We start from the raw sequence: 27,873 nt of genomic DNA, 5'->3' as shown, positions 1-27,873 counted from the left end.
TCTGCTTTTATGAAAAAATGTGAAACTCAGGGCTAGGGTTGAACATGATAGCCTAACTTTCTACAGCTGGCATAATTGAATCTCTGTTGCAAAAGGAATGAGAACACTAGCAAGGAATTCTGAGTGAGTGGAAACAGTTGTTAGAGTAGATACCAAAGGCAACCATAAATAAAAACTGTAATAAATACAAATACTAAATTAATTAGGAAGCAGCTAACAAGATCATAACTGTAAGTGTCATACTAATTTCAGGAAGTGATCAGATTTTCCGATGAGAGGTGAGCAGTCGCAAGAGGGGAAAAGTTAAACAATTATCACTTCACTCAACCCTGGCATTAAAACTTATAAATTTTGAAGACTTGATATATATTTTTAAACACATTGTCCTTATGTGAAGGACAGAAAACCCAGCCTCAGAAGGATTAAGTGCTGAGATGAAAGTACAGCTTCATAGAAAAAGAAATAATCAATACAATATGCTAATTGGCAGCTCCTGACCAAGGAATATCAGAGGACAAAAGAAGGAGCAGGCACTTGAGGTAGACTATTAAAATTCCAAGGATTTACCATTATAAAGCATGCACTACTGTGGTACATTGTTTATATGGAAACAAAAACAGCCAAGACAACTATAGAGAGGGGAATCTTGCAAACAAGTCATAGCTTACATAGCCTTTTCCAATATGGGATCACCTTGTGCTTGTTTTTAGCCTAAACCAGCACCAGAAAAATTCCCCAAAGAAATATGTTAAAGCATCTCTGATGACTGTGAAACTGTATTAAAAGGACAGCTGGAGTTTAGGAGGAATCAATTAAATGGGTCCAGAGAAAACAACATTAAACTGCTTCATTTTCTCTCAAAAACAGATGTCATCAGTTGGTAATAGCATATATACAGCTATATCTATTTGAAAGACTTGCTTTTTAGGTCCTCAGATCAGAAGAACGGAGCTATTTTTATGTTTGAATTGGCAACAAACTCCTGTCCCTACCAAACAAAAAGCATGCTTTTTCCTAATTTCAAGGCTGAAAAGCTGCAGTGCTCCTTACTGGCAGTGCCAGTAGACTACACACGTAACAGCCACTGCAAGGTTAATGATGCATTTTAGCAATGCTCTGCCTAACACACTGGACTTGTTACAGCCCAAGCATTGGATTCAGGGTTGAGCAAATCAGCTGCTACACGATTACACATATGTCCTTCCATCTGCATTACATCTGAAGAACCAGTACTCACCTCTCCATGAGGCCTCTGCCTGGACCCAATGCAGAGCTCAGTGGAAGGAGGTTAATCTCTGTGACAAAGCACCCAAGCTCAGGAGACACAGATGTTTTTTCTTCAGGGGCAAAGGACTCCATTTGGCAAGTTTGTGTATCTGCCACCAGTTACTCCTCATTTCGTTACTTGCACTATGACCTCAGGCTTATAAATAAAGAATATTTCTGTGGCCCTGCAAATGCAACTGGAGTATCTTCTAGATATTTAGGGAAAACCTAAAAGGCCACATTTTTTTATATTTTTTTTTTCCCTCCAGAATGTAAGAGACCATAATTCAGGAGACTAACATTTACAGCATCCTTTCTAGTCTTTTGAATTGACTTAGTATTGGCAGCAGAACCTCTGTGGCAGAAATAGAACTAGATGACATTCCTATTTCCACTGAGTAGTCAAGGTCCTTAACAGAAATAATCAAGTTGTTAAACTTGAAGGAAGGGGGGAAGTTAATGTAGACTGTAAACAAATGCACTATGACAGAACTGGAGGCAATGGATGCTAAAACTGATTCAGTAACTACTGCTTTGGTAGGCTTGAAATTAAGACTGAAGAGACAACAGAAAACATGCAGTTCATTGAAGATCTTAGTTGCAAGAACAAGGTACAAAACTGCATAAGGGCAGTTAGCACAGCATGATTCCAACTCAATTTTTTTTATTTATTTTCTTTAAAAAAAATTATTTTGAACTTCAGGAAAAAGAATCAAGTAAACACCAATAAAGTGAGAGAAGACATTTAAGTTTGCTGCCAAACTAAACCTATCAACTTCTCCTCCAAAACACGTTTCAGTCTTCAATACATTTTTCTTTTTTAATTCTAAAATAGCTCAGTTTCTCTAATTTTAAATAGCTAATGTTAACTTCTGGTGGAAAACAGAAAGGTCTATGAGCATTATAAGCTAATAGCTCAAGACAATGTGGCCATCAGTTCTATCAATAAAAAACAGCAGATAAAAATCCTATCAGCACTAGGTAGTATAATTATAAATAGTAATTTAAAACCTTCAGAAACACTGTATTTATGCTGTTGACACAGTCTTCTTCAGAGCTAAACATATAACAGTAAATTTGTTATTTTTTGTGGAATTGATTTCTTTTCTGACTCCCTCCCAAATCCTCAGCATCCTTTAAAAAGCATTGCATACAGTTATTCAGTATCTGCTTAACACCTGTGGATGATGCTGGCAATAGCAAACGTCAAGCAGCCAAGAAGCAATTAATCCTTTATAGTTACAGCATTTAACCAAGAGTTTAAGTAACAAGCAACTGTTTGTTCAGAATGAGACCTCCATCTTCTTCCAGTTTCCAAGCAACAGGATCTCTTCTGATGTGTCCACACTATTTCCTTTCTGCTCCCTCCCCACTCCCAAGGTGGAATTTTACATTAAGACTGTCTTAAATCAGCAAAAAAACCCCCATAGAAATAGATTGCTGAGTAATTCTAATTTCACATATACTATTATACCTGCCAGGCTAAAATGCTAAAAACTTCTATGAAGACTCAGTGTCAAAGTATTTGAAGTGCACAAAAGGAGCAGATATTTTGCTCCTGCTTTTGTCCATCATGTTCTCTGACAATAGGGAAAGCTTCCCTCCCACATTTTCCCCAGATGTTTCCTGTATGAATGGCAACTTCAGAAGTAAAACCCTTCATAGGAATAAAGTGAAGGGGCAAAACTAAGGCTGGCAAAAGAATGTCTCATCATCTTTCTTCTGTGCCACAGGAATACACAATCCTGTCACTGAAGCCTCATGAGGCACATAAAATATGATTACAAGCACTCTCCTCCTTTTTCTAAGCCAACTGGAAGAACAACCACGGGAGACCTCACTGTCAGCTCCTGCTGTAAAACACCCAAAGGCTAATTATGCCATGAAAGAGACCTCAGAAACACACTCTTGCAGGCAATCTTTGTACACTGGAGAGGTACTTCAATACCAAAACAATAATCTCAGCTTCTCTACATGTTTATAAGAGGGAACTTCAGTTTCTTTCATTAGGCACTTTAAAAGCCCAGAGGAAGCTCTCCTTACAGCCAGACTTGGCCCTTCACATGAAAGCCATCTATCCAAGGCAATGAAGAGCCTGGTCTGTAAGATTTAATTTCACATTGTTTCAGTAACAGTGTGCTATTGATATGCTCCTCTAATATTGCCCAGAGCCAAGAACACCCACACACTATAAAGACCTAGAGCACAATGAAATCTGAAGTGAATGAGTCAATTCTCCCTTCACTTACACCAAGGCCCATAGTATCTCCACTAAGCAAAAAGCAGCATGAATGAGACTTGTAAGTCTCCAGGAAAATCAAGCCAGCTCCAAACAAAGGCTATTTACAGTTTGGTTTTGCTCACTAACACTAGTAAGACAGTGAAACACAAAGCAGGAGGAGAGGAAGCCCTTCACAGAGCTGACTATCCCATCCACACAAGAGAAGAAAGATAGTAAGGACTGTTCCAAACTTAATTGTCTCTAGAAATATTAGCAAAATAATTGATTCCAGAAGGGGTAGACTGCTATTCTCCACAACTACTTCAATGCAAGAGGAACAGGACTAAAGATGCAAATGGGTGATGCACATTTGTGTAGGCATTTTTAAGCCAAGTAACATTAAGAAAATATATCTGTGGAGTAGTGTTTTGCTCTAGGAGTCATGAGACAACTAGTGAAGTTGGCATTACTTGACATTTTTGATTTTGCACACCATTACTATAAAGAAACAAACAAAATTACATTTACAGTTGTAAGTGAAATCACAGTGCATTTGCTGATACAGAAATTACCAGAACCTTTATGTTCAGACTTGAGGTTGTTTCCAAACACTACGTGCAAAATATAGGCAGTTATAAGTACCTCAGAAGTTAAAAAGATGTATTGCATGCTTCCAGTTTTTTCAGCCCATGTGTTAAAATGCACATGAATAAATTTATAGGTCAGGGAACAGTAACCATAAGCAGACAAGATTTCAGACACCAGCTCAAAACTCTAACCATTAGTAACAAGTCTCATATCAAAAGGTGGGGTTTTTTTCCCATTTTGGGACATAATAAACTCAGTACTTACAAAAGGCTCTCAATGGTTTACAAACCAACAAGCTTTCCAGAAAAAGGCCCATGAAAGTACTTGCCTAGTCAAACATCAGAAGTTTGCTAGACTTAGACTTTGCTAAGACTTCTTAACTAATACCATTGATTTCTGCCTCCAGAGTCGAGTGAAAATAAAAATCTAAAGAAAGGTCCCTTACCTCAGGAGTTAAGGACGCTTTTCCAATACTTGTCTCTCCTTCAAAAGTTGATCCAAACTTGGTCATTTAGATCTAGCTACATTAGATCCTCTGTCTCTCCTTGGTCTGTGTTCCTTGCAATCTCCCTGTGGCAAGAGAGGTCATGCATATGCACCTCTTCCAGAACCCAAGACATCCCACTGATAATGCTGACAACAACAGAGGGAGATCTCAACACAGGAACAGATGAAATCACAAGATCCCCCACCAGCTTCCCTGGAGCACAGGTTTCACTTCACAATTTAAAAAAATTTTGCTGGAAGACTCCTTAGGAAACCAGAGCAAAACTGCAACTTCTGCAAGGTACAAGACTTAAATTGAAGATGCTGCATGGAAAACAACCAAGTCTTAGGGCTGTTGGAATTTCTTGAAGAGAACTGAGAGGGGTGCAGAAAGGAGTGCCTCTTGTTGAGACACCCTTCTGCCACACCTTCAGTAGAGAACTGAGTGTCACCCAGTGTAAGCCCTCCCCTAATCTCACCTCTGGTGGAAAAAAAAAAAAATGCAACAGTACTTATCTGAAAGAATTTTTCTTTCTTTTTAAATCCACCAGGGCACAGGGAAGGAAGTCCTCACCTGCAGAAGACTTTCAAAAGTGAGGCTGTCTACCAGGTTATAGGAGCTTGGCTTAGTGATACTGGGCAAGGGCTTTTGTTGTACATTAAAAGCCAATTAGGGTCTCTACAGCTCGGTTCCCAGGTACTTACCACCTCAAAGACTTCTTTTTCTGATGAGAAAATTAATTTATCAAACTACTCAGCAACAGTAGTCTTGTAAAGTGTACATGTAACAAGTCACAAGTTGTTCCATTTATTTGAGTAAATATCTGGTAAATAAAATCATCAGTAAACATTACAAAATTAAATACATTAAAAAAAGCTTGCCAGTATACATAAAATTCACAAACATGTACTTCTTTTGAAAAATAAAATATGTTCAGAGCACCCTTGATATAAAATGCCTGACTAGTGTCACCTACCAGCATATGGTAGCTTATTGAATATTTTAGTTAGGACATTTTCCAGGAGGGAGCAGGGTTCTCTCTTCTGTTCTTCCTTTTACAAGTAAGAGATCCCAAGTTAGGAAGTCTCCCCACTTCTCAGGGCAGAGCTGTAAACAAAGACTATCATATTCTTTGCCTACCTTAACGGGAGAGGATTCTGCTTTTGATAAAGACCACATCACTAAATGCAAGACAGTGCTTGTAATTCATTTTGGTAGCACTGCCATTCCTCCGCTGTGAAGCAGCTGTTAAACAGTGATGGACATTTCTCTCGGAATCACTGCAGGCCCTCTCTCAGGATAGGTTACCACAGTTCCAAGACAGCATGAGGTGGAGAGGAAATGATCTGGCAAAGCATCAAAGTCAATCAAATAACTTTAAGTCTACAAATTAAGCCCTTAAAATTCCCAGTTCTCATATGCTGCAGTCTAAGCAAGGAGATATGATGACATTCTTCACTGGGCTGCTTTAAGGGTATTTAGAAAAATGGCAGTACACATTTTAGTAATTAAATTGGTACCTTCTGGTAGCAAATTTGCAATAACCACCATTTAAATAATTTACTGTAACAAATTTTTCCTTCCATCCATGTGAAACAGTATTCACAACCCACTTCATAATTTATGTACAGACAAGCACAAGAAACTTGACATCCATGAGCTAAATGTACAACCAACTTAAAAAAACAAAACGTTATTCAACTAGTTGCGAGGAGAGGTCTCCTAGCTCTGTAAATTTACAAGATCTTCTGGTTCACCATGTAGGCTTGCTGCCCCTCATCACTAATTCTAGGATTCTTCACTTGCTTCAGTAATCCTCAAGTGAAAGTTGAGCAGCATTCAAATTGTTTATAATCTTGATTAAAAAAATCGACACTTAAAAAAGAAGCCTTAAAACACACAAAAGAAATTCCGTGAGTCAAAACCGAATGAAATAAAAAAAGTTGTGGAGAAAGACAACTATTTTAATAAAGGTCTTGTATTCAAAGTCCCGTTTCCCTTGCCATGTCTTTTACAGAGCGCTACTACTTCAAGTTATTTATATACTCTTCTTTTGAGGGGGACTGAGTTTCCTCATTCCTCTTATCCGAGTTAGCAGCTCTTTGATAAATTCCTAGGAAAAAAAGATTAGAAAATGAGTAATTTTTATGATCCCATAATACCACAATTTTAAGTTTAATAAAATATCAAAGCAAACCATACATTTTTATTTAAGCTTCTACTGCTAAGCTGGAATTTCTCTGACCTGTTCTCCACTAACCTTATATGCATACTCTCATCACACAGCGGAGGTGTGAACAACTAGCTTTTCCTCTGTATGAGCACTCAGGCTCTGTTGCTGGTGGTCTCAGGCTTTTACTTCACAGGGTCTTCTACCAACCCTTGAATCAAGCAAACTGTATGACTGGATTTAATGCAAACAGTCAAAGCAGATCTTCACAGTTTAAGCCTGCACTGAAATCAGCACTTCTACCAAAAAAAAAGGTGTTTTTCTCACCACTCTCCATGCCTGCACTAACGTTTTGGTTGGCTGCATCCTCAACTGCAACAGAAAGCTGATCTGGCTAAAAACTCAGCTGTTTTCCCTCTTGCCCTTCTAATTTCCAAGCTGGCTCAGCTCTCCAACAAGGCTCACTACTCTGAGGCAAGGCAGGAACAAATTATGCTAGGTGAAACTGGTTGTGGAGCTCAGTGAATGACACTATTCTGAATAAATAAATAAATATTTTGTTCTGCTGTTTGCTTTTTTTCATGGACCAGGTCTTTATTCACAGTGGCATTTTTCCCAGTTTCAGCAGATTTTTTAAATTGTGGGAGAACAGAAGCTTACTGAGTTGTACCATTATCTGAAATTCTTTTAGTATACAATTTCTTATAATAACTGCAGGTGCATTAAAAGCTAAATCACTCCCTTACTGTTACATTGGGACAATAATGTTTATCCATAGTACTATGTATACACCTACCAAACAATTCTTATCATGAATACTTCCAGCTATAAACATGGAATATAATTATGGATTTAGGCAGTCAGATCAACATCAAATAACAAAAAGTGAGAGCTCCTAGCTAAATGCTTGAAGCTAAAAATTAGTGATGCCTTTCAACAGCTCTTTCCATAAAAGGTATACTCCCATGCCAAAATACCAGATTAAGACAGCTTTGGGAATGAATGGGCTGAAGTTGCGTTCTTCCCTTTGAAGGCCTTTAGTCATCAGTTAAAGCCACAAATACCTACACCACCTTCATTCACCATCAAGGCAGCAACAAGACACTGCAACTGGAAACAGTTCAACTGCTTCACAGAAGTAAAAAATAAGAGCATTGCAGAGTGGACAGGGACTTTTGTAGTACTCTGACTGTACCCATTTGGGATACCAGTGTTTGAAAGGTACATCTGCCATGTCTCTGTCCATTTTTTCCCCCCAACTCAGAAGGATTTGGAGAAAATTTCACTTGAATATGAAACACAGCCAGAGGTCAGTTGCTTTTCAATATGACATTACAGCAAGCAAGGGGAGTTCCTCCCATTCTACACTGAAGCAGTACCACAAGCACCTTATTTTGTAAAATAAGATAATTGCTTTAAGTTTTCAATACTAACACCACCTAGAAACTCCTTAGTGCTGACAAAATAAACCAAACTGTAGATGCAACCCCTTAACCATATCTGAGTTAATTGAGGCTGCTCTTAAGGAAGGGAAAGGGAGCTGTATCCACTTAGAGAAGTACTTACAATAATTGAAAATGCTTTACCCCTCAGGAACAAATATCTATCTTGAAATAAGGGTCTGAAGTACCAAACAAAACAAAACCCAACAAAAACATGTATTTTGTATGAGGCAGACATTTTACATAATGCAGTAAAGCAGTTGTGCACATCCCATGGGTATGCAAACCACAGCATCAGTTCATTACATTTCTGATTTAAGTATAATTTTGCATCTGATGCTGCATGGAGCCAGCTAACACAGCTGTCCTCCAGTGCTTGTCTTCGTTTTGCAGCTCCCCATCACAGAAAGGCAGCATTCTAGAAAAGATTCATATTTTCCCTCTTGGAGGCAGGAAAGAAGATTTAACAGCATTCCATAAGCCTTCACTTTACAACTAACCAACTCAGCTTTTTGACTTACAGTAATACCCATTTGTTTTCTTTACACATCATTCTGAATTTGCAGTTTTATTCCTTGTGGACATCTGAGTTGACACTACATAGAAGGCTTAATATCCACATCTATCTCCAACGCATACAGAAAAAAATATTTAGCACAGAGCATTTTCTTGAAATCTCCTCTAGGAGATATGCTAAAGTCTATCATCATGCATTTGAAAGCAGATCATGTACCAATCTATGCTAAAAGTAGTTCTGTAACACAGGTTGGATTATCTACTTATATATATATACTCATATAATATGTATTAAGTTCACAGAGTTGGGAAGTATTTAACAATTCCACTAAAGACTGCAGAACTTACAAATTATTCCTTTGAGGGCTACAGTCAGAAATACACAGGTCATGCCTACTTTTAATATAAAAAAAATCTCATAACAGCACTTTGGGCACTGGTAAATAAATAAAAGAAAAAGGTACACAAACTCAGTTTAAATTCTTTTAACACATTTTCTGCAAGGAGGGAGCCTTTACATAGTTTTGTTACAAGCATTGAAGGTCCTGTTAATTTAGAATACAAAATCATTGTTTCTAGAAGATGTCTAATTCTAAAGGCAAATTCAAATGAGACAGACTAAATCTATAGTTAGCTAAACTCATCTATTTTCAGCCTTAGGCATTTGTCTTCTCACTTCTCTAATGCTTTCTCTAGAATCAAAGACATTCATTTCAGCAAAAGCATTCATCTAATGCAGAATAAAAAAATAAAGATGACAAACAAAGGTGAAACAAAAGGGAATGCTTTGGAGGTGTGATTCATTGTTTTAATGAGGTCATTTGACAGACAATTACTTCCAAGCTTCCTATTCAAGTCTTTCAATTAATTCTGGAGACTCCAGATTTCTCTTCAACAAACAGCACACATGTAATAGGACTAGTTTTTAATCCAAAATTTAAGTTTTTTAGTCCTCAGGCTTCTCTAGAACATTAAATGAATCTCAAACCAGCTTTGCTTCACAGCTTTACTTTCCTGCATCCAAAAAAAAAAATTAAAAAATCAATATTTCCTTGACTGTTTGTCCAAGGCTATTTCCTAGACAGTGTCTGATTGGTTGGATATAAAAAGTAAAGTCAGCCTGGAGACCAATCCCCACTCCTGATTGGGGAAGAAACTAAACAATAGCTCAAAAATGCCATCTGAATGGGAAGAAAAAAAAAAAGAAAGAAAAAGAGGGAACCCTACTGCCAAACACCCTCCCTTCCCCACAGGCTCAAACCTGAAGCTAATCACACAGGAAGAAGAGAACAGACAAGGCACAGATGCTTCAGGAGAACAGGGTCAGAAACTGCCTTTGACTAGCAAGAACTGGTGCAGCATCTCTGCAGCCTCATTGAATGATCCCACCAGTACCAGCTCTCCAGTGAGGCCATGGCACCATCGGAGCACAGAGGAAGACAATACGCAGTAATTTAGCTTCTCTGTGAGCCCTGCAGAAAGCACTGACTACATACCACAGGGCTTAGCTGTGGTCAAGACACGCATTCCAGTTATTCTCAAATTCAACAGCATGTAAACCAGCACAACCTAATTCTTCTCAAATCACCATTTGCTCATGCATTCTTGTAATACTGATATGGGTATTTGCAAGTTGTATTTATGAGTATTTGCAGAAATGAAAAAATGCAGGTTTAATTCCCTCCAATGCTGTCGTACAATGTAGGGCAGATCTCAGCAGGCATATAAACAGTTTTAGTTCACTGAATTTAGAGTGGTCAAATGGATGAACAAGAAATCATGTTTTTTCTAGAAATTAATCTGTCTGCACTGCTATCAAATATGCATGTTTTTTAAGTTTTTTCTCTACAAAGTGTCTAATTTGATTTCAAGTAATACGGACACATAATACAATCACTGTGGCTTAATAATTTACCACTCATCAGCTGAGCTGCAATAGATATCTATGAGCTCTTAGGCTCACCCAGATGTAAGGAAATTCAATGCACTAAGGCTTTAAGACACATCTTTCATTATTATTGCTTCAAATGGGCATCCTACATATTGCTGCCTGGTGATTATATTAAAAAAACAAATAGTAACATTACATTGAAATAATTCATAACAATAGGATAAAAAAATGATCCTTCAAAAGTTTAGAGGTTCCATTCACAAGGGTTGAGCTTTCTTTTCACATCTGCATACTAAATACATTATCTGAAGATATACCCAATATAGTTCATTTTAAAAACTACAGTGCCTGGACCACTCTAAGAAGTTGCATCGCAAGCCTGGCATTGCTCCAACTAGGAATTAAACTTGGGGAAACATGTTTAAGCAAATGTATCTCTACCTTTCTCAAAATTGAGTGTTAAAAGCTGCTGAAATAGCCCAGCCACCAAGCAACTGAGTAGTCAATTACATACTCTGTTGAAATTCTCCAGAGAATACACACAACTTAACATTGTTTGTTTAGAAATCATATTTAAAATTGCTATTAAAAGTTCCCAGCAGAACAACTTTATTTTACAATGCAACTTCACGTCCTTTCTCTACCATTTTGCACTGTGTGAAGAATTATACTAACAAGATGGTCTGAACAGATTTAATCCTGCCTGATTGGGAGAGATCTCCAGCCCATTCACCTGAAGCTTTGTGTATTTCTAAGAGAAAAGAAAGAAGCAAAGACCCCAAATCTAATTTATCCAGTTCTCTCCAAAGATCACTGATCTGCAGACATTGTGTAGCTCCACTCCATCCTTCGTACTCAGTAAACATAAAGACTGACCACTCGTTGGATTTCTCTCCCACAGTAGTTTGAGTCTCCTTGTCATTTTTCCTGTCATCAGTTTGGCAGTCCCACCAGTGGAAGCTCCAGTTCACATCAACCAACAAAATTTTGCATTTTCTCCAAAGCCCAGTTTAAATGGGCAGTCTTACTGCTCCCACTAGCAGAGATACAACAACACAGACTTAGCCAGTCTCCTTTAAAGGATGTGTCTTGACAAAACCTCATTGGTTAAATGCCCACAACAGTCTTCTCATTCTAAATAAGAGTGTATTGTCAAGTATCAAAACCCTATCACGAAGAACACAGATTATATTTAAATTTCTTTGTTACATTCACTAACATAAGACTCAAAATTCCCTGTGACCTACATTAAGATTCTCCATCACATAGACAGAACCAAGACAGCAACTTGACAGTGGTCTGCGTGAGATTTTTCACGTGGCACCAAGTGAAGCACTGGCTGCTCTGGCACATGGGTGATACAGGAGGATGCTGCTGCTCCCTGTTCCTTTTCAACCACAAAAGTTCAGACCCAAGATTTGGTTATAGCACCTATTTTGCAGATACAATACCCTTTAAGTTGCTACAGTCCTAAAAATGAATTTCTGTTCTCTCACGTCAAGCTTTGTCTTACGTCAAGAGTACATAATACGTAACACTTTTGATTTAGGTATGATAAAAAAACAGAGAAAGAGAAGCAGAGAAAGTGAAAACTGAGGAATGCTTCTAGCACTGTTTAATTCTGCATGCTGGGAAGGTCATCATCACATGATCAAAGCACTGTCCACATTTGAGGCCTGAAAGCCAACACCTTGTGTCAGGCAGCTGCTCAACTTCGCTTCAACAAGTGCAACTTAGCTACACAGAGCAAGGAGACTGTGACTCATGTAAAAGAATGTAAAGAAAAACACAATTCACATATTGCAGTGATTAACACCAATAAAAACACATAATACACAGTTTTCTTGTTACCCAATGTATGTCTTGCCACTGTTTTAATTCTTACATTTTAAGAAACAGCCAAGTTGGAAAACTGTGCCCAGAAATTATAATTAGTTTCTGGCACATTTTACAAAACTAACTTTTAATGACACATCAGTCACATTGCACATGATTAGCAAATCAATTTTTAATTTAAGGATCATTAATGTAAACTTAAATAGCACCCAAAAATCATACTGGCTGCATGCACTTTCTGTTTAGCCTCTAGTTGCCTTGTTTGGGTGAACTACATGACTCTTTACAACAAGGTTCCTACATTAAGCAAAATCCCATACAAATTAAAACAGTGTCCGTAACTGCTACCTTAAAAAAGCTTTTAAAATTTTAGTGCACATTGTAGCCATATTTCCTTTAGAAGAAAGATTTCATAGCAGTTCCTCATTAATTACTGTCCGCTACTATCTTTAGCCAGTTTATTAAAGAGCCTGAGAATTTCTTCCACCTTTCAAGTAACCTGCATAACTGCTTCTTCTGATGAAGAGTCAATCCAGAGTACAGGTAAAAATCCCTCAGGCTTTCCTTAAACTTTAGTCTAAGTGGAAGACACTAAGCAAACCGATTTAAGACATTTAATTGGGTGGGGGTTTTTGTTTGGTTAGTTTGTTTTGTTTTTAACAGATGGGGTAAGTATTCAAGTGATTAAGCTTTCTAACTGTACTACTTTTTTCTTGTGTTCTGAGCAGTGGAGACATTACATAAAATTTTCCCCAGTTAGGGATTACTGCCTTTTGCAAACTGTACAACTCTTGATGCTAAAATTCCTAGTGCACTTGATTGACTGTATTTGATTGGTCAGGAAAAATTCCATCAGCTCACATCCATCCTCCACAAATCTTCTGGAAATCCTTTCACAAACCAATTGCCTCAATAGTTTTGAATGGGCTGCAAATATGAAAGGATTGCAGATTTTCTAGACAAGATGTGGATCCTCATACAGCAAATTTAAGCTCACCTTAAAGGCTCTTCTTAGTCCATACATGGCAGGTTAAAAATCCTTATTTTTAAGCAGCCTTTGTTGGCAGTCATGCAGTATTACTAGGCTTATCATGCTAGAGATGAAGAAGAAAAGCTGCTATTGTGAACAGCTCTAGGAAATTACTCTCATTTTGACAACTATCCTCACAGAAGAGTGGATTAAATACTCTCCTCAATTTGGCTATCTCAAAAGATTGGTAAGAAAGATGGATATTCTACCAGGTAAAGGAGATGCCTCCATTCCATCAGCAGAGGACTGAATAAACAACTCACAAATTCCATATTAAATTCTCATGTTGATTCAAGTGCCTTGAGGGCAGTCAAGAACAGGTCCAGGATGTTGTGCCCTGCAAACTGCCATATCAACTTAATTTACCTGCAGTGCAGAAATATATTCTACAGTTCTTTAACAAAGGTTTCCAGTGGAAAACTCACTAACATCTGTCACATACTCATGTCAGAGCTCTGAAATTTATTCTTGCATTAAGTGCCAAGCTTCAGAGCTACAAAAAAAAAAATTCCTTTTACGTGTTCAACAAACAAGAAGGAAGAGTAATTATTTGATCCTCTGCCTTCCTCATCTGCCTTCAGATAACAGAGGTAAGAGGTCAGCATATGAGCAGCTGCTAAACTCTTGGCAACCTGTTCATCCCACTCACTCACAACCCCCACTGTCTCACTAGCCTGTGACAAGAACCATGTCAGGCTCCAAATGCCCCAGTCTTCAGATCTATCTTAGGAAGAACAACTAAGATTCAACAGCACTTGCTGAGAGAAGGCTGGAGGAGGCTAACAGAGGTCATCCTGTAGTGTAGCTTTACTGCAGTGAGACATTTGAAGACTTGGGGTTTTTGGCCTGGCAAAACAATGGCAGACTGTGTTATTTGCTGTAAAAAAAAACCAAACAAAGAAAACAAACCACAAGGTACATCACAGACCAAGCTACACAAGTGTTATCACACTGGAGTTTCTGGGCCAGTTCCCTGCATCATCAAAGAGTTAGTACCAACAACTGTAAAGGCAGCTCTGGAGAATTTTCCCAATCTACCATACGAAACAAATATGGAGAAGTCCTGAAGTATCTGACGTACAGTCTGTTTAACTGTACTAGCGGTTCTTCCTGACATCCTAACTATCCCTAATGCCTAATAGTTTAAGTGGCTACAGCTGAAGATGTTACAGAGGAAAAAAGCTTTATGTGCCCTTGTTTCAAAAACCAAATGCCTGTCTTCTAATCATGCACAGCTCAAAGGTCCCTGACTAGGGGTATCCTATAAGCCACCCACTCTATTAAATACAGTGCAGCACCCACTGATGGGAAAACACTGACTCCATAAATCAAACCAAGAAACTGACCCACAACCTAGACTTCTTTTTTACTGAGTACAAGATTTATTTTGCAATATTTACTCTTCCTCGTAAGCACACACTGCTACATGAGTAGGCTACATTAGCACTGGACACACCAATAGACATTCAAGTTGAAAGTTGAGAAATTGAGTACTCTTACTTAAATCCTGCTACTTCAGGTTATCCCACAATTGTATTCAAGCCCATTCACAAAAAAAGGAAAGCTGAGCTGCATATCTACATAACAGTTCCCAGAATAAACAATTTTACTGACAGATAAAATGAAATGACTTCACATTGAAAAGCACACAGTCCATCTCTCAAGTTAAAATTTCATGCAAATATAGTAGGGTTTAACCATCTGATGAGACTTACGTCTAGTTCTCTTGTAACATGCCTTAAGCATCACTAAAGTCAATAAAGACATTACAGAAGACAATATTGATACTCCAGCTGTAATTATCAGCAGTTTCTCCACAAGGCCGAAATCCTATTCCTGCTGTAGTCAAGTGACAGGTACACATATTCCCAGGACAAAAAGCCCCAAAGCCCATCAGCTCTCCATTAACATTCCTACATTTATTTTATCATAAGCATAATTTTAAAATTACTGTAGCTTGAACATAGCTACACTTCCCACACTTGAATAGTATTTAAGAAAAGTCTTTTTACCTCTGTTGGTTTGTAGCAATCTACAAGAGTTTCCTAGAAGCAAAACATGAAAGTGTCAGTTCCAATACAAAGTAACAGTGAACATAAACAAGTCTACAGTATGAAACCTGGCAAGGGAGTGGGAAAAGAAAAGGAGCAAGAACCAGGAAGCCCTGGACAAAGATGCTACTGAAAACCAAGCATTATAGCAAGTCACTTTGTTCCTCAGGTGGATAAGAATGACTTGCAAAGGAGAGAAATTATGGCTTCTTCCTCCAGGCTGGAAGTTCCAAAATTCCTCTCTCCAAGAAAAACTGAGAAGAACCCAAGAGCATTTCTCCCAGAAATACACATGTGGAATGTGGCTTTCTGTGAGGGCACCATAGTCTTTGTAATGCAAAAATACAAAGGTTATCTTGGTCTGGCATTCCTAGCAGGGCAGCTACACCAGCTATTTTAGGAAAAAAGCAGCAAAGTTACTTATGAATGCTGAGTAAGCAGCCTGTCTGTGCCCCATGTCTCTGTGGCTGGGAAGTGAGCACTGAGAAAAGGGTGCCAATAGGTACTGCAAATCAGATGTGGTGCATTTAAGCCTCCCAGAAGTGAGCTCTGGGCAAACCACTGCTCTGGGACAAGTTGCCTTCCTTCAGTGCATCTGAAAAGATTATAGAGACCCTCATATCTTGATTTAGACATATGTACCTCTACTAAGACAATGATGTTTATTTTCTTCTCCCTCTCATTCTTTCATTCATTAATTTTTATCTCAAGCTGGACTTAAAGAATTAGAGAGCTGGTTTGAATTGTATATATATGTATATAATAATCACCCTTTCCTCAAGCTTTTCAACAAGTTACTCCAAGGTAACTCGATGGGTCCTAATTTCTGATTAGTACAGAGAAACCGTTTCCAGTATCCCATGGATAGGTGAGGATTTCTGGTCTGATATATGCATGCCTGTGTATTTCTGCTGCTGCACTGAATCACAGAAACTATCTGGTCATTGTAACTGACTCTGAGCCACGTATTTTTCCCATGTAACTGTTCTTACTTTACATACTTGTAAAAATCAGAATTAGTCTATTTTATCTGAGCATACCTCCCTATATTGCTGGATTCTTGAATTTTTATTTACTTCTGTTCTCACCTTCCTTCCAGAAAATTTTTATCCTGAAGGATTTTTATTACTTTTGTTCAGTCCAGCAGTTTATGCTAAATTCAGACACAGGAACCTCTTACTTCTAGTTTTATGTTTACAGTGGAGTCAAACACACATATGATATAGACCCAGATGTATTAATTCAGCCACACTCTGATTTAAAATTAGAAAACAGTATTACCTGTAATTTGAGAGCTCTTTCCTCTTCATTGGCTGCATCAAGAAGGTCATCAATGTCAATTTCTACATCTGGCATCTCTTCTTCCTAAAGAGCAAAAATTCTCACTTAGTCCATACAGATATCCTTTAGCTAATCTCAAAAGCAGCCTAGTGACAGCACACAACCCCAGCTGCCTGGGGCAAGACACAAAAGAAATCAGTAAGGGATGGTGGCTTGATTCCTTGCTTCTGGGACAGCAGAAGGCCAAGACTACCTGGCCACACCGAACATGACAGCTCTTAAATAACCCTTTCCTCACAGTTGGAAGTGGTGTTACTAAGCCATGCCCAACTGCACAAGGCATGCTATTCTCATAGTACTGGGCAAAAGGATGAAGAGGAAAGAGATAAAAGCTGAAGCAAACCGCAAAATTGCTTTGAAAACATTTGTGATTGGACTGCTGCTTATTTTGTTACATTATGGAAGATCCCCTTTGCTTAAAAAAGCTGACTTACAAGGATGATGCACACACCCCATCAGATTCCCAGTGCCTACAGTGAAGCAGAAAGTCTGAAACAGAGTATTTTAGAGATTTTTTTTAAAACCTCCTCCACCTATACACTTCTCCCTTTACATCATCAGCACATCAGACACATTGTTCCCTGAGTCAGAGAAGAAGTCCAAACATTTTGAAGGATCCCTGATCTCTGGAAAACCAAAGAGAATTCGTCATCCACAAATATAATAATTTACAGCACTTACAGATACAAAAAAAAAAAAATAATAATTTGCTGGTCATTTTACGCATCTTCTCCTAATAGAAGGCACTTCAAAATGGTAAAACAGCACTGCACTGCACATACAAAACACTCCGGTCTCAGCCTCTCCCCCACACCAAGACCCACCCTCACAGCAGCCTGAATGCCACAGACACCTGGCTCCTCCATTGCCCCAGCTCCACCAAGCCAAGGCATGGGCTCTGAGAGTCTGTCCTCTCCCACAAGTGCACAGACATCCACCTGGTCGCTGGTGCTGCATCACCTTGACACCTCCTGAAGAAAGCAGGGACCTGAGAGCGTTCAAAGGGGAGGGTGAGTTTGAGAGTCAGGATCAACCACTATGCCTAGCAGCAGTCGCCTTGTACCCTGCCAACACTTTAAGGTCCTTTAAAGAAGAATTTTGACAACAATGTGCTAGTTCCAGTGACTTGCTAACATTTCAACAACTGTGAAATAATTTACCAGCTCCAATAGCAACTGCCACAGGTAACACCAAAATTCTCTTTTACTGGATAAAAGAAGAGTCAAAACATTAGCAAGGAAGATAACAAATTAGCTTGAGTTAATCTAATGAAGCTTCAACACCACAGAGACAAACAACTGCTATCTGAAGCTCCAGCTAAGAAGCCACCAGTTCAACATTTATTTGGGTGTGGGGAAGAAGGGCAGAAGAAAGATTATTAAGTTCTCCATTCCTCACCCCTGAAGAAAAACATGCAGGAACACAACAGTGCAGCCTTGCAGGCTGTTAGACCAGATGAATGAGAAAACACAGTGCACACCCTTTGCCCAATTACCAAATTCACTCTTTCTGTGTGCATTTTAGTCAGCAAGAAAGTGTGGGCATTTGCTGAGATGAGTCATAAAAATACTAGTTACTGTAACACAATCTGGCAATTAACATGTTTGTTGGCTACATGGACAGTGGAATTGAGTGCACCCTCAGCAGGTTTGCTGACAACACCAAGCGGTGTGGTGAGGTCAACACACTAGAGGGAGGGGATGTCATCCAGAGATACCATGACAGGTGGGCCCATGCCAACATCATGAAGTTCAATAAGGCCGAGTGCAAGGTCCTGCACCTTGGATCAAGCCAGTCCCCAGAACAAAAACAGGCTGCAAAGAGAATGGATTGAGAACAGCCCCCTCAAGAAAAGGACTTGGTGTTGAGGTGGTCAATAAGAGCTGGCACTGTGCTTGGAGCCCAGAAAGCCAATAGCATCCTGGGCTGCATCAAAAGAAGAGTGATCAGCAGGTTAAGAGGGGCGATTCTCCACCTCTACTCTGCTCTCATGAGATCCTACCTGCAGTACTGTGTCCAGTTCTGGATCCCCCAAAAAAGAAGGACATGGAGCTGTTGGAGCGAGTCCAGAGGAGAGCTATGAAGATGATCAAAGGGCTGGAGCACCTCTCCTGTGAAGACAGGCTGAGAGACTGAGGGTTCTTCAGCCTGGAGAAGAGAAGGCTCCAGGGAGACCTTATAGCAGCTTTGCAGTAACTGAATGGGCCTACAGGAAAGCTGGGCAGGGACTTTTTACAAGGGCAACCAGTGAAAGAAAAAAGGGCAATGGTCTTAAACTGGAAGAGGGGAGATTTAGGTTCAGGTAAATAAATTTAGATTAGACTTTAGGAATAAATTCTTCACTGTGAGGGTGGTGAGACACTGGAACATGTTGCCCAGAGAAGCTGTGGATGCCTCATCCCTGGATGCCTTCAAGGCCAGGTTAGTTGGGGCTTTGAGCAACCTGGTGTAGTGGGAGGTGTCCCTGCCCATGCAGGAGGCTTGGAGCTAGATGATTTTAAGGTCCCTTCCAGCCCAAACCATTCTATTATTCTAATGCTATAGACTCATTATTAATTTAAAGAACAGAGGGAAGAAGAGATAAAAATAAGTCTTCCACAAGCTATAAAGATATTCAGTAAATGCCATCAGAATTGGAAAGGATAAAGATTAATCCGTAACAGTAATACACTTACTTAGTAGCTTACTATCCCAACTCTACACTAATTTGCATATCACACTAAAAGCCAGAAATTCCCCAAATAGCCAGTAAACCTCCTATACATTTTATGTAAGCAGCTCCTTATAAGTACTGTTAAGACAGGGTGCCTGGAGATACTGCTTATTCTGTACTCTTACGAAGACATGCATCCATGAACCCACAGAAGTGCCAACTATGCATCTCAGAAACAGGCTCAGAAGTGCTGTTCAGCACATTCAGTATTTTGTCAGATACACATTTTGAACTTGTATATTGAACAGTAATCTGAGTAACTGAAACAATGTTGCAAGGTGACAGTGAGGAGAAATTCTATACTGTAAAAGGCATATAATGCTTTTTTGTTATCACACCTCATTGAAGCTGAGCCCTTCTGAAATGTTAGTTTTCCTCCAATTGGTACAATCCTGTGGGAGAAATCCCTGCTTCTATCCCTCTTCACTTTTCTTCAAATCAGGTTTCTCCTACACCTTCAAGTTTCACACTGCCATCAGGGCAGAGGGCAACGGCACCAGTAATTCACTGAAGCTTTGGTAAATTAGGAATATTTTATAAATGAGGGACTTAAGTTTTGTCTGATACACTGACATCCAATTCAGTTACATTTGCTGTAAAAGACCATGTGTATCTTCATCACTGCACAGCAGATTTGAACTCTGATATACCACACAAATGGAGGGAGGAAGCCCAAAAAGATAACCCTTGCTTTTATTTTTGACTGAATTTTTTGCCATCTGAACTACTGCACCTTCATGATCAAGAGTTCTCTGCTAGACATGAAAAACATGTGCTTATGTCAGGAGCCTGACCACTCCACAACAGCTGAAATGACAGGAGGAAGGAAGAGAGTCATGTCTTCTGTTTGCCTGATTTTATTGGTGAGATAAGTGTAGCTGATCCTACACACATGCATTCAGCAGTAAATACCTGTAGAGTTTAAAACATTGCAACCTCTCAAAGTGTCTGCTATTTAGCCTCCAGCAGAGGTGTTCACAGCCCCAACAGTGACTAGAACAGAAACAAGTAAACATCCCTTAGGGAGACCAGGGAAACAGTGACAGCCTCTGAAAGCACCTCTCACAGCAGTTTAAGCCTAAGAACTGGATTTTGCAGGGCGAGCTGAAGAACACTTGCAGTCTAGTCTGCTGACCCTGAGGACAGCACCTCCAGCACAGCAAGAACAGGCCTGACATCATTCCAAGTATTTACTAATTAAGTATTTATCTGAGAGTTTAAAATTTAAAGGGCAACAGTTACCCTATCTATAACTTCCCACTATAAACCCAACTCTCAGACTAGTCTCCTGTCCTTCATTCTCACTGCCCATTCACTGTGCATCTTATCATTCACAGTGCTGGGAAAAAATGAAGTAGGTTTGTTCTTTTACTTTAGATTTTAAGTTTGAGAGAGAAAGAAGTTAAGTGCAGCAAAAAAAGGTAAAGCTATCATTTGTACAGTGAGTTTGGAAGCAACCTGAAAGGACACCAAGAGAAAGATGAAGGAAAAGGTGGGAAAGAAGACCAGACAAAGAATGAAAGCTTCTGATCATATGGATCACAGATTTCTCTCAGACTCCTGGAAGAAGGCTAGTGTAAGTGATCAATACCAAATTAGAAAATAGGACCAGTTTTTCTAGAAGTATCCAGTTAATAAACAAAAAATATTTATTTTTAAAAAGATACATCTGCTGGTTATCAAATACAGTTAGCTCTAAATTAGTTCATCTGCAGATAAGGATGGCACTACCCCAATGCAAGACAATGGTTTAAGTCTCAGGAAGATAAAAGTGCCATAAATTAGGATTATGAATGGATTGCACTTAGTACAAGTAAAATAATACTACCCAAATAGTCATTTGTATGAAACTCAAAGGAAAAACCCATGCATTCCTTGTTTCAAAGCATTCAGTTGTTTTAGGGGACTTACAGGTCAGGGCAGAAGTAGATAAAAATTAGAACAAAAAGACAAGCTTAAGTGACCAAAAATTATTAATCCAGAATCAAAAGTAAACTCTTTTGAACCTAAAGCTAATCCTAATTAAGTGAAGAATCAAAATACAACAGCTAAAATAAAGTTTGCAACACAGAAAAGTAATTGATTGATACAGGGAACAGAAGGTAAGGAAAGGATGTTAAAGACAGCAAGAAGAGAGTCAAAAGTGCCAGGGTTTGGGACACTTGCAGTAGGAACAAGAATCCCCAGCTGTATAACCCAGTTACTAAATATCCTTATGTTTCCTCCAATCCTAAAATATTAACAGCAGTAATGCCATAGCAAGCACGATGAGCTAATGTTAGACATGAAAAAGTCTCATTTCTGATGGTCCAGGTTAAGTGGCTCATACTACAGTAAATATTAGTTTGCACAGTTGATAATCAGTGAATATATTTAGGATGCTGCTTCCCAAGTGATACCATCCTTATCACACTATTACATATTATTTTCTTCCCCATCAGACACTCAGCTCATTAACAACCAGTCAGTTGATTGTGAAATCTCAAAGGCAACAGAGCGTGAGGCCCCACACCCCTGAGCACAAGCCATGCAGTTTTGTCTTCACCTAAGTGTCAGAAAGCCTGCTGAATAATCATTATTCATCTGTGGCATTATGGCTATTTACAGAAACCTTCTCCTGTGCTGAGCCTGTCTTCAAGCTTGACCTCATGTGGATCTACATAAACACTCAGAAAGGGAGGGACACTAAGTGTACACCTGTCAACACAACTTGCCCAGTATCTCACAGGAACACCAAGTGCACCTGTATCTACATAACATGGTTCGAATGGCTGGATAAAAGTCAAGAACAATCATGTTTTATCTATACAGTCTAGATCTGATCTACCATCGCCACTGGAGCTAGCAGGGGATCATGCCCAAAACCTTGCACACGTACCACTAGAGGGAGGTAACACTTTACAAACACATTAAGGGCCCCTGAAGCTGCTGGTAGAGTGTGGAAAAGTCCAGAGACCTTGATTCAGTCCGTGGGTCTGGAGAACAGTAGCCCAACTTTTGTCTTCAAGTACCCATCTCCCTCTGCTCCTATTCTTGAAAGTTTTTTACTCGTTTTTTACTCTTATGGCTTGGTTCCTGCAAAATCCTACCTCCTCTGCTCCTACTTTTTGGGGTACTGCTTCCACCTCCTTCCTATGTAACCTCTCTCCTCAGCTGAGAGCCAGAGGAAGGATCACTGTAAGCAGAGAAAAGAGCAACTTTCAGCTCTCAGGCACTGTGACCAGGACTCCCTGCCAAGACGAACCGCAAGAGCCCAGCCCCTTCTAGTTCCCTATAGAGGAAGCTTGTTCACATAAGACAATTTGAGTTTATTGACAAACTTTAGCAAGTTTGGGCACATGACAAGAACAAATGAAAGGGGAGAGGAGATGCTTGATTAAACTGAGAACACTTTCATAAGCTGGCCACAGGCATCTCCAGCACATAGTCAGTTCCCTCCTCAGTTTCCAAGATCAGACATACTGGAGTTTTCAATTAAGCTGTTGAAAGTCCTCTTGCACTTTTTACTCTTCTGATTTTAGTATCAACATCAGAAATAACTGGACTCTTACCCAAAAATCTTTTTAAGATATTCCAGCTGAGGCAGACACCTACTGCAAATCTCTTCAGCTCAGATTACTTCAATTTGGACAAGTTTAACATCTTGCAAGTGTGTTTTCTAGTTGTTAATTCAAGGGTAATGCCAAGTACTATGTTTATGGGCCTCTGCATGGAGGAATAAACACCCTGCTGTGAAGCAGAGGGGAAGCTTACCTAGGAATCATCAGTACCTGGCAATAAAGAGGATGCAACCAAGTTACAGGACATGGTTATTAATGGACAGACACTCACATACACAAGGATAATTTTCTGCACAGCCAAGTACAGCCAGTGTGCACAAACTGCATGGGCCAGAAACTATTACTATAGCCTTCAGACCAAGGGAATAGCACTGTTAGCAGAGCATTTACATTCAGGTGCCATAGTTTCTTAACTCAGCAATCAGATTCTCAAACAAAAACTTACCTATATCTACTTGGCTCAAGAAGAAAGAGCCAGGTAGAGCCTGTCTGCATCTACCAATTCAGCCTATGTTAGTTAGTAGACAGATGGACAAATAGCCTGAAGCTTGTATTAGGAAGCACAGCTTAAGCCAAGAATATCCTCAAGAAGAGACCTGTTGGAGATTCATGTCTGCACCCAAGGGACAGGGAGCACTCTTGAGGTCCTAGGTCTAAAGTGAAACCTAGCAGCATCCCAGATTCATGTCAGTATGCAGCTTAGGTGTGTTTTGCCCCCAACCAGAGACACACTACAAGAAAAAGCACAGGATTACATGTTAAAAAGGATACCACCTAACTGAGCAACTGGAAGAGCATATTGCCACCTAACCAGCCTTTGCTGAAAAGAAATTCTTCCTTTTCCTTCCTCCCCTTAGCCTAGCATGAGCAAACACTCTCTTCAACACATCCACTTCAAAATACAGACAGTTTAAATTAAAAAACCTTGTTTAAATTAAGTCAGTAAAGTCTGGAAGGACAACATTGACTGGGTGGAGAATATGACAGTGACTAGATCTCTCTGCTTTTTCCAGGCTGGTACTTTCTGCATAAGACATACCTTCAATATATCAGCGTGTCCATACACATCACTTTAAGCAGCTGATCAGCAAGTGACTTGTGACACCATGAGGTTTGTGAGCTGAAGCTTCCAAGAGCAGAGAGACCGCTCTTGATCACCAATAAGCAAAGAAGAAAGAAGAAAGAAGACCGAATCTCCTTCTTTACTTTTAGATCAACAGCTCATTCATTATTCCTGGTGAAAAACTAACTACATAGCTTTCACTGTACTGTCACAAGGTGATAGCAAACTATTGGTCTAACACATTCATCTAAATGAACAAACTAGAGTATGCTCTCCAATAGACAGAAATATGGAGTCAAAAGGAAAACCAGACGGGGGGTGCAGAGCTTTTACTCACATTTCACATAAGCCATTTGCAAGCCTTTTGGTGAAAAATACAGTTCCATTCTTTAGCTTGGTAGGGTGTTCTAAAGTTAACCCTAGTTAAAAAAAAAAAACAAACAAAAAAAAACACTAGCTCATGGTGCCCCTGAAACAAATGGTTTCCTTGGACAAAAAACAGAGAGGCAAGGGATCTTGTGAAAATGCCTCCTTAATGACTGGGACTTTTATGAGTTTTTAATATTCAGGATCACTTACTGCCCCACTTCATAGTCTTCAGAGAGGAAAATTAGCCAACAGTGACACAGAGGAAGAGACCACAGCTGAAGGATAAGGGCAGCCTCAAAGTAGTTTGTCCTCCACCACAACCACTACCATCCCCATTATCATTTTCTGTTATAGAGGTAGCAGATCAGTTTGAGCAATGTCGCTTACAGGCAGAAGTTCAGATTTAACCAGCCTCCACAATGACAAGTTTAGAGATTTTGAAAGGGTTGCTGTCAAAAAACAAGGACCTGCTCCCTCTGTGAGTTATATTATCTGACAGCGTAACTTGTCAACCAGTACTCTTGCAAGCTGCCTGGAAAGCATAAATCATGAGGGTCACAGATTCGGGGGTTTGGTTCTGGGTGGTGGGAGGGAAGATGGAATTCAAGACAGAATGATGTAAAGCAGGACAATCCCTGTATATCACCCTAGGCAAACTGTGACACTAATCTTGTATGTTAGCATGATAGCAAATAACAGATTAAACTACCTTACTTAGAAACAATTATAAAGAAAAAACATGGTGCAAAACAAATTTAAAACAACTTCTGATAATCACTTAAGTATAAGGGCATCTTCATGTCCACATATGTGCTAGGAGTTAGGTACAGCTGTAGCTTCAGAATTCAAATGAAAATGAAAAATATTATAACAGGGCAATTACCATATAGCACATGCAAAACACTTAAAATGTGAGTTATGAACATCATTAAAGCAATTAACAACAATTGAAATCTTCAAGAAGCAGGGGAGGAGCACCCACTCAAGCCAAGTTCTTCCATCTCCTTACCCAAGCTGGCTTTTTCTTTTTCCTCCATCACTATTGTTTGTTTCAAGCTGGCACTGCCACAGATAGACCTCTCCTCTTGGCTCTCCAGCAACTGTAGAGCAGATGAAATGGACAGATGCCATTCCATTGACAAGTTCCATTCAAAGAGTCAGCCCTTCTAAAGCAGTAAACACAGACAATTTTTACTAAAAAAAAAAGCACGCAAGTACACCAAAAGAGCAACAGCATAATCCAGGCCCTTCGGTGATACAAAAACCACCAACTCTGTTGTGTCCTTACTGCAGTGGGACAGTCCCTCTGTCAGCATGGAGGGATCAGGGTTACAGGCAGAGATAAGAACATCATAGAATCACAGAACGGTTAAGGCTGGAAGGGACCTTAAAGATCATCAGCTTCCAACCTCTCTGCTATGAGCAGGGACACCTCACACTAGACCAGGCTGCACAAGCCTCATCCAAACTGGCCGTGAACACCTCCAAGGAGGAGGCTTTCACAATCTCCCTGGGCAACCTATTCCAGTGCCTTACTACTCTCAGGGTGAAGAATTTCTTCCTGATTTCTAACCTATATCTCCCCTCTCTCAGTTTAAAACCATTACCCCTTGTCCTATCACTGCCGTCTCTGGTGAAAAGTCCCTCCCCAGCTTTCCAGTAGTCCCTTCAAGTACTGAAAGGCCACTATAAGGTCTCTCTGGAGCCTTCTCTTCTCCAGGCTGAACAGCCCCAATTCTCTCAGCCTGTCTTTGTAGCAGAGGTGCCCCAGGCCTTTGATCATCCCTCAATGCAATTCCTGTGAAAGTTCCCTTTATGGGCAAGTCTTTGCAAAAGAGGATAGGGAAAAGTCCTCCACATCCAGAGCAGAGGTCCCCACCCAGCTCACTGAATATCTTTACCCTTCCCCAGAACACAGGCCTGCCTGCATTGACACTTGACTCAGAGGCAACTGCTGTCTTTGAAGATGCCACCACAGTTTTGTGTTTCCTTCAATTAGAAGGCTACAGGGCAGAAAGACTATGGCAACACACCATAATTTCCTCTGGACAAACTCCTTACAGCTTGCAGGCTGCCCAAATACTAAATTTAAGTCAGCTGCTTAGGTCCTACAACAGAACATGGTTAGTACATATGACACTTTACTCCATTGAAGGGGTGCTGGAAAAGTAAGTAAGACAGACAACTGTGTCAAAAAAAAAAAGAGAGGAACAATGGAATGGGAAGGTTAAGATAAAGCACAGTGAGACAGGTACACACATTGTCAAACCTGTCAAATTTCACTGAAGTGAAATTACTCAGGAAAAGGGAGGCCAGGCCAATTTCAGAGGACAACTCAATACAAAGAGGACATACAACTAAAGGTTTTTGGAATTGAACCAACAGAAAATCTGGGACTGCTTTCCTGCTACTGTATTCTGCTGCACATCACATCTAAACTGTCTTAGTGCCATACAAGCTATGCCAACACAAGATTTGGAATAAAACTTGGTACCACTTAGCATAAAATAAGAGAGCAGGAGTTGAAAAAAACATTGCCATATTTACTTGAAGCTAGCACTTTATAATGCTAGTAACTTCTAACAGACAAAGTATCAAAATTTCCATGAGCAGTTTCAAGGTAGATTCTAGCCAACCTACATCCAAGAGTGATGGCAACAAGATTTTCAAACAGAGGTCAGAGGCTTTCTTTAATCAGTCAAGGCTCACCAGCCATTAAAATTCACTGTATACTTCTGCATCAATGTGTCCACTACTGTCAGAGATACTTCTGCATTTATAGACCATATGAGAACGCCATGGTGACCTCAATCAAATGCTCCAAAACTGTCTCTGCAGAAACCTTGGTCCTCTTTCCACAGTTGAGTTCAGCTTCCTAGCAGGGCCACAACGATACTATTGAGAGAATGTGTTAGGAGAGCTAAACTGGAGTTTTACTGCACTTCAAACTCCGCCAGCTCAGTTGAGGCTGAGCTTGCCTAGCAGACACACTGCCTACTGTTGGTAATGTACACACCTGTCCAGTTTTCTTAGCTGGATGGAAGATTTTCTGTGCTCTTTCAGAAGACCATGCCTTTTTACATAAACACCCTTAGAGCCAGCATGGGTTGGCTGCCACAGTTCACTGGCTACATTCTCCATCAGCAGCAGGGAAGGTAACTTTGCCCACATGGATGCAGCCTGCAACTCCATAAACAGCACTGGAGGCATGTGCAGGCACCTGAGCCAATAAAGATAAACAATGGATCCCTTTACTTTTGCTCTCCCCACTTCTGTTTAAGAATTTTTGCCCTCTCCGCTTACTTTTTAATTATAAGACTCCTAAGGAA

General features: G+C 39.8%; 1 protein-coding gene across 2 annotated transcripts in view; it reads right to left on the bottom strand.

Moving 5' to 3' along the window:
- Positions 1–5,346: 5,346 nt before the first annotated feature.
- The window catches only part of PPP1R14C (protein phosphatase 1 regulatory inhibitor subunit 14C), a 51,894-nt gene continuing 29,367 nt past the window's right edge, over positions 5,347–27,873 (bottom strand). Inside the window, exons 2-4 of one of the 2 annotated variants that reach the window (XM_051615527.1) lie at positions 16,780–16,863; positions 15,460–15,492; positions 5,347–6,675 (exon numbers count right to left, since the gene is read on the bottom strand). In XM_051615527.1, the coding sequence (XP_051471487.1) occupies positions 6,601–6,675; positions 15,460–15,492; positions 16,780–16,863 (192 nt within the window). In that variant the 3' untranslated portion in view covers positions 5,347–6,600. The remainder of the gene's footprint in view (positions 6,676–15,459; positions 15,493–16,779; positions 16,864–27,873) is intronic. The other variant, XM_051615528.1, reaches the window with a different exon arrangement.

The sequence above is a fragment of the Apus apus genome, chromosome 3, assembly GCF_020740795.1.
Source record: "Apus apus isolate bApuApu2 chromosome 3, bApuApu2.pri.cur, whole genome shotgun sequence".
NCBI lineage: Eukaryota > Metazoa > Chordata > Aves > Apodiformes > Apodidae > Apus > Apus apus.
This window is presented reverse-complemented; position numbering and strand designations above follow the sequence as displayed.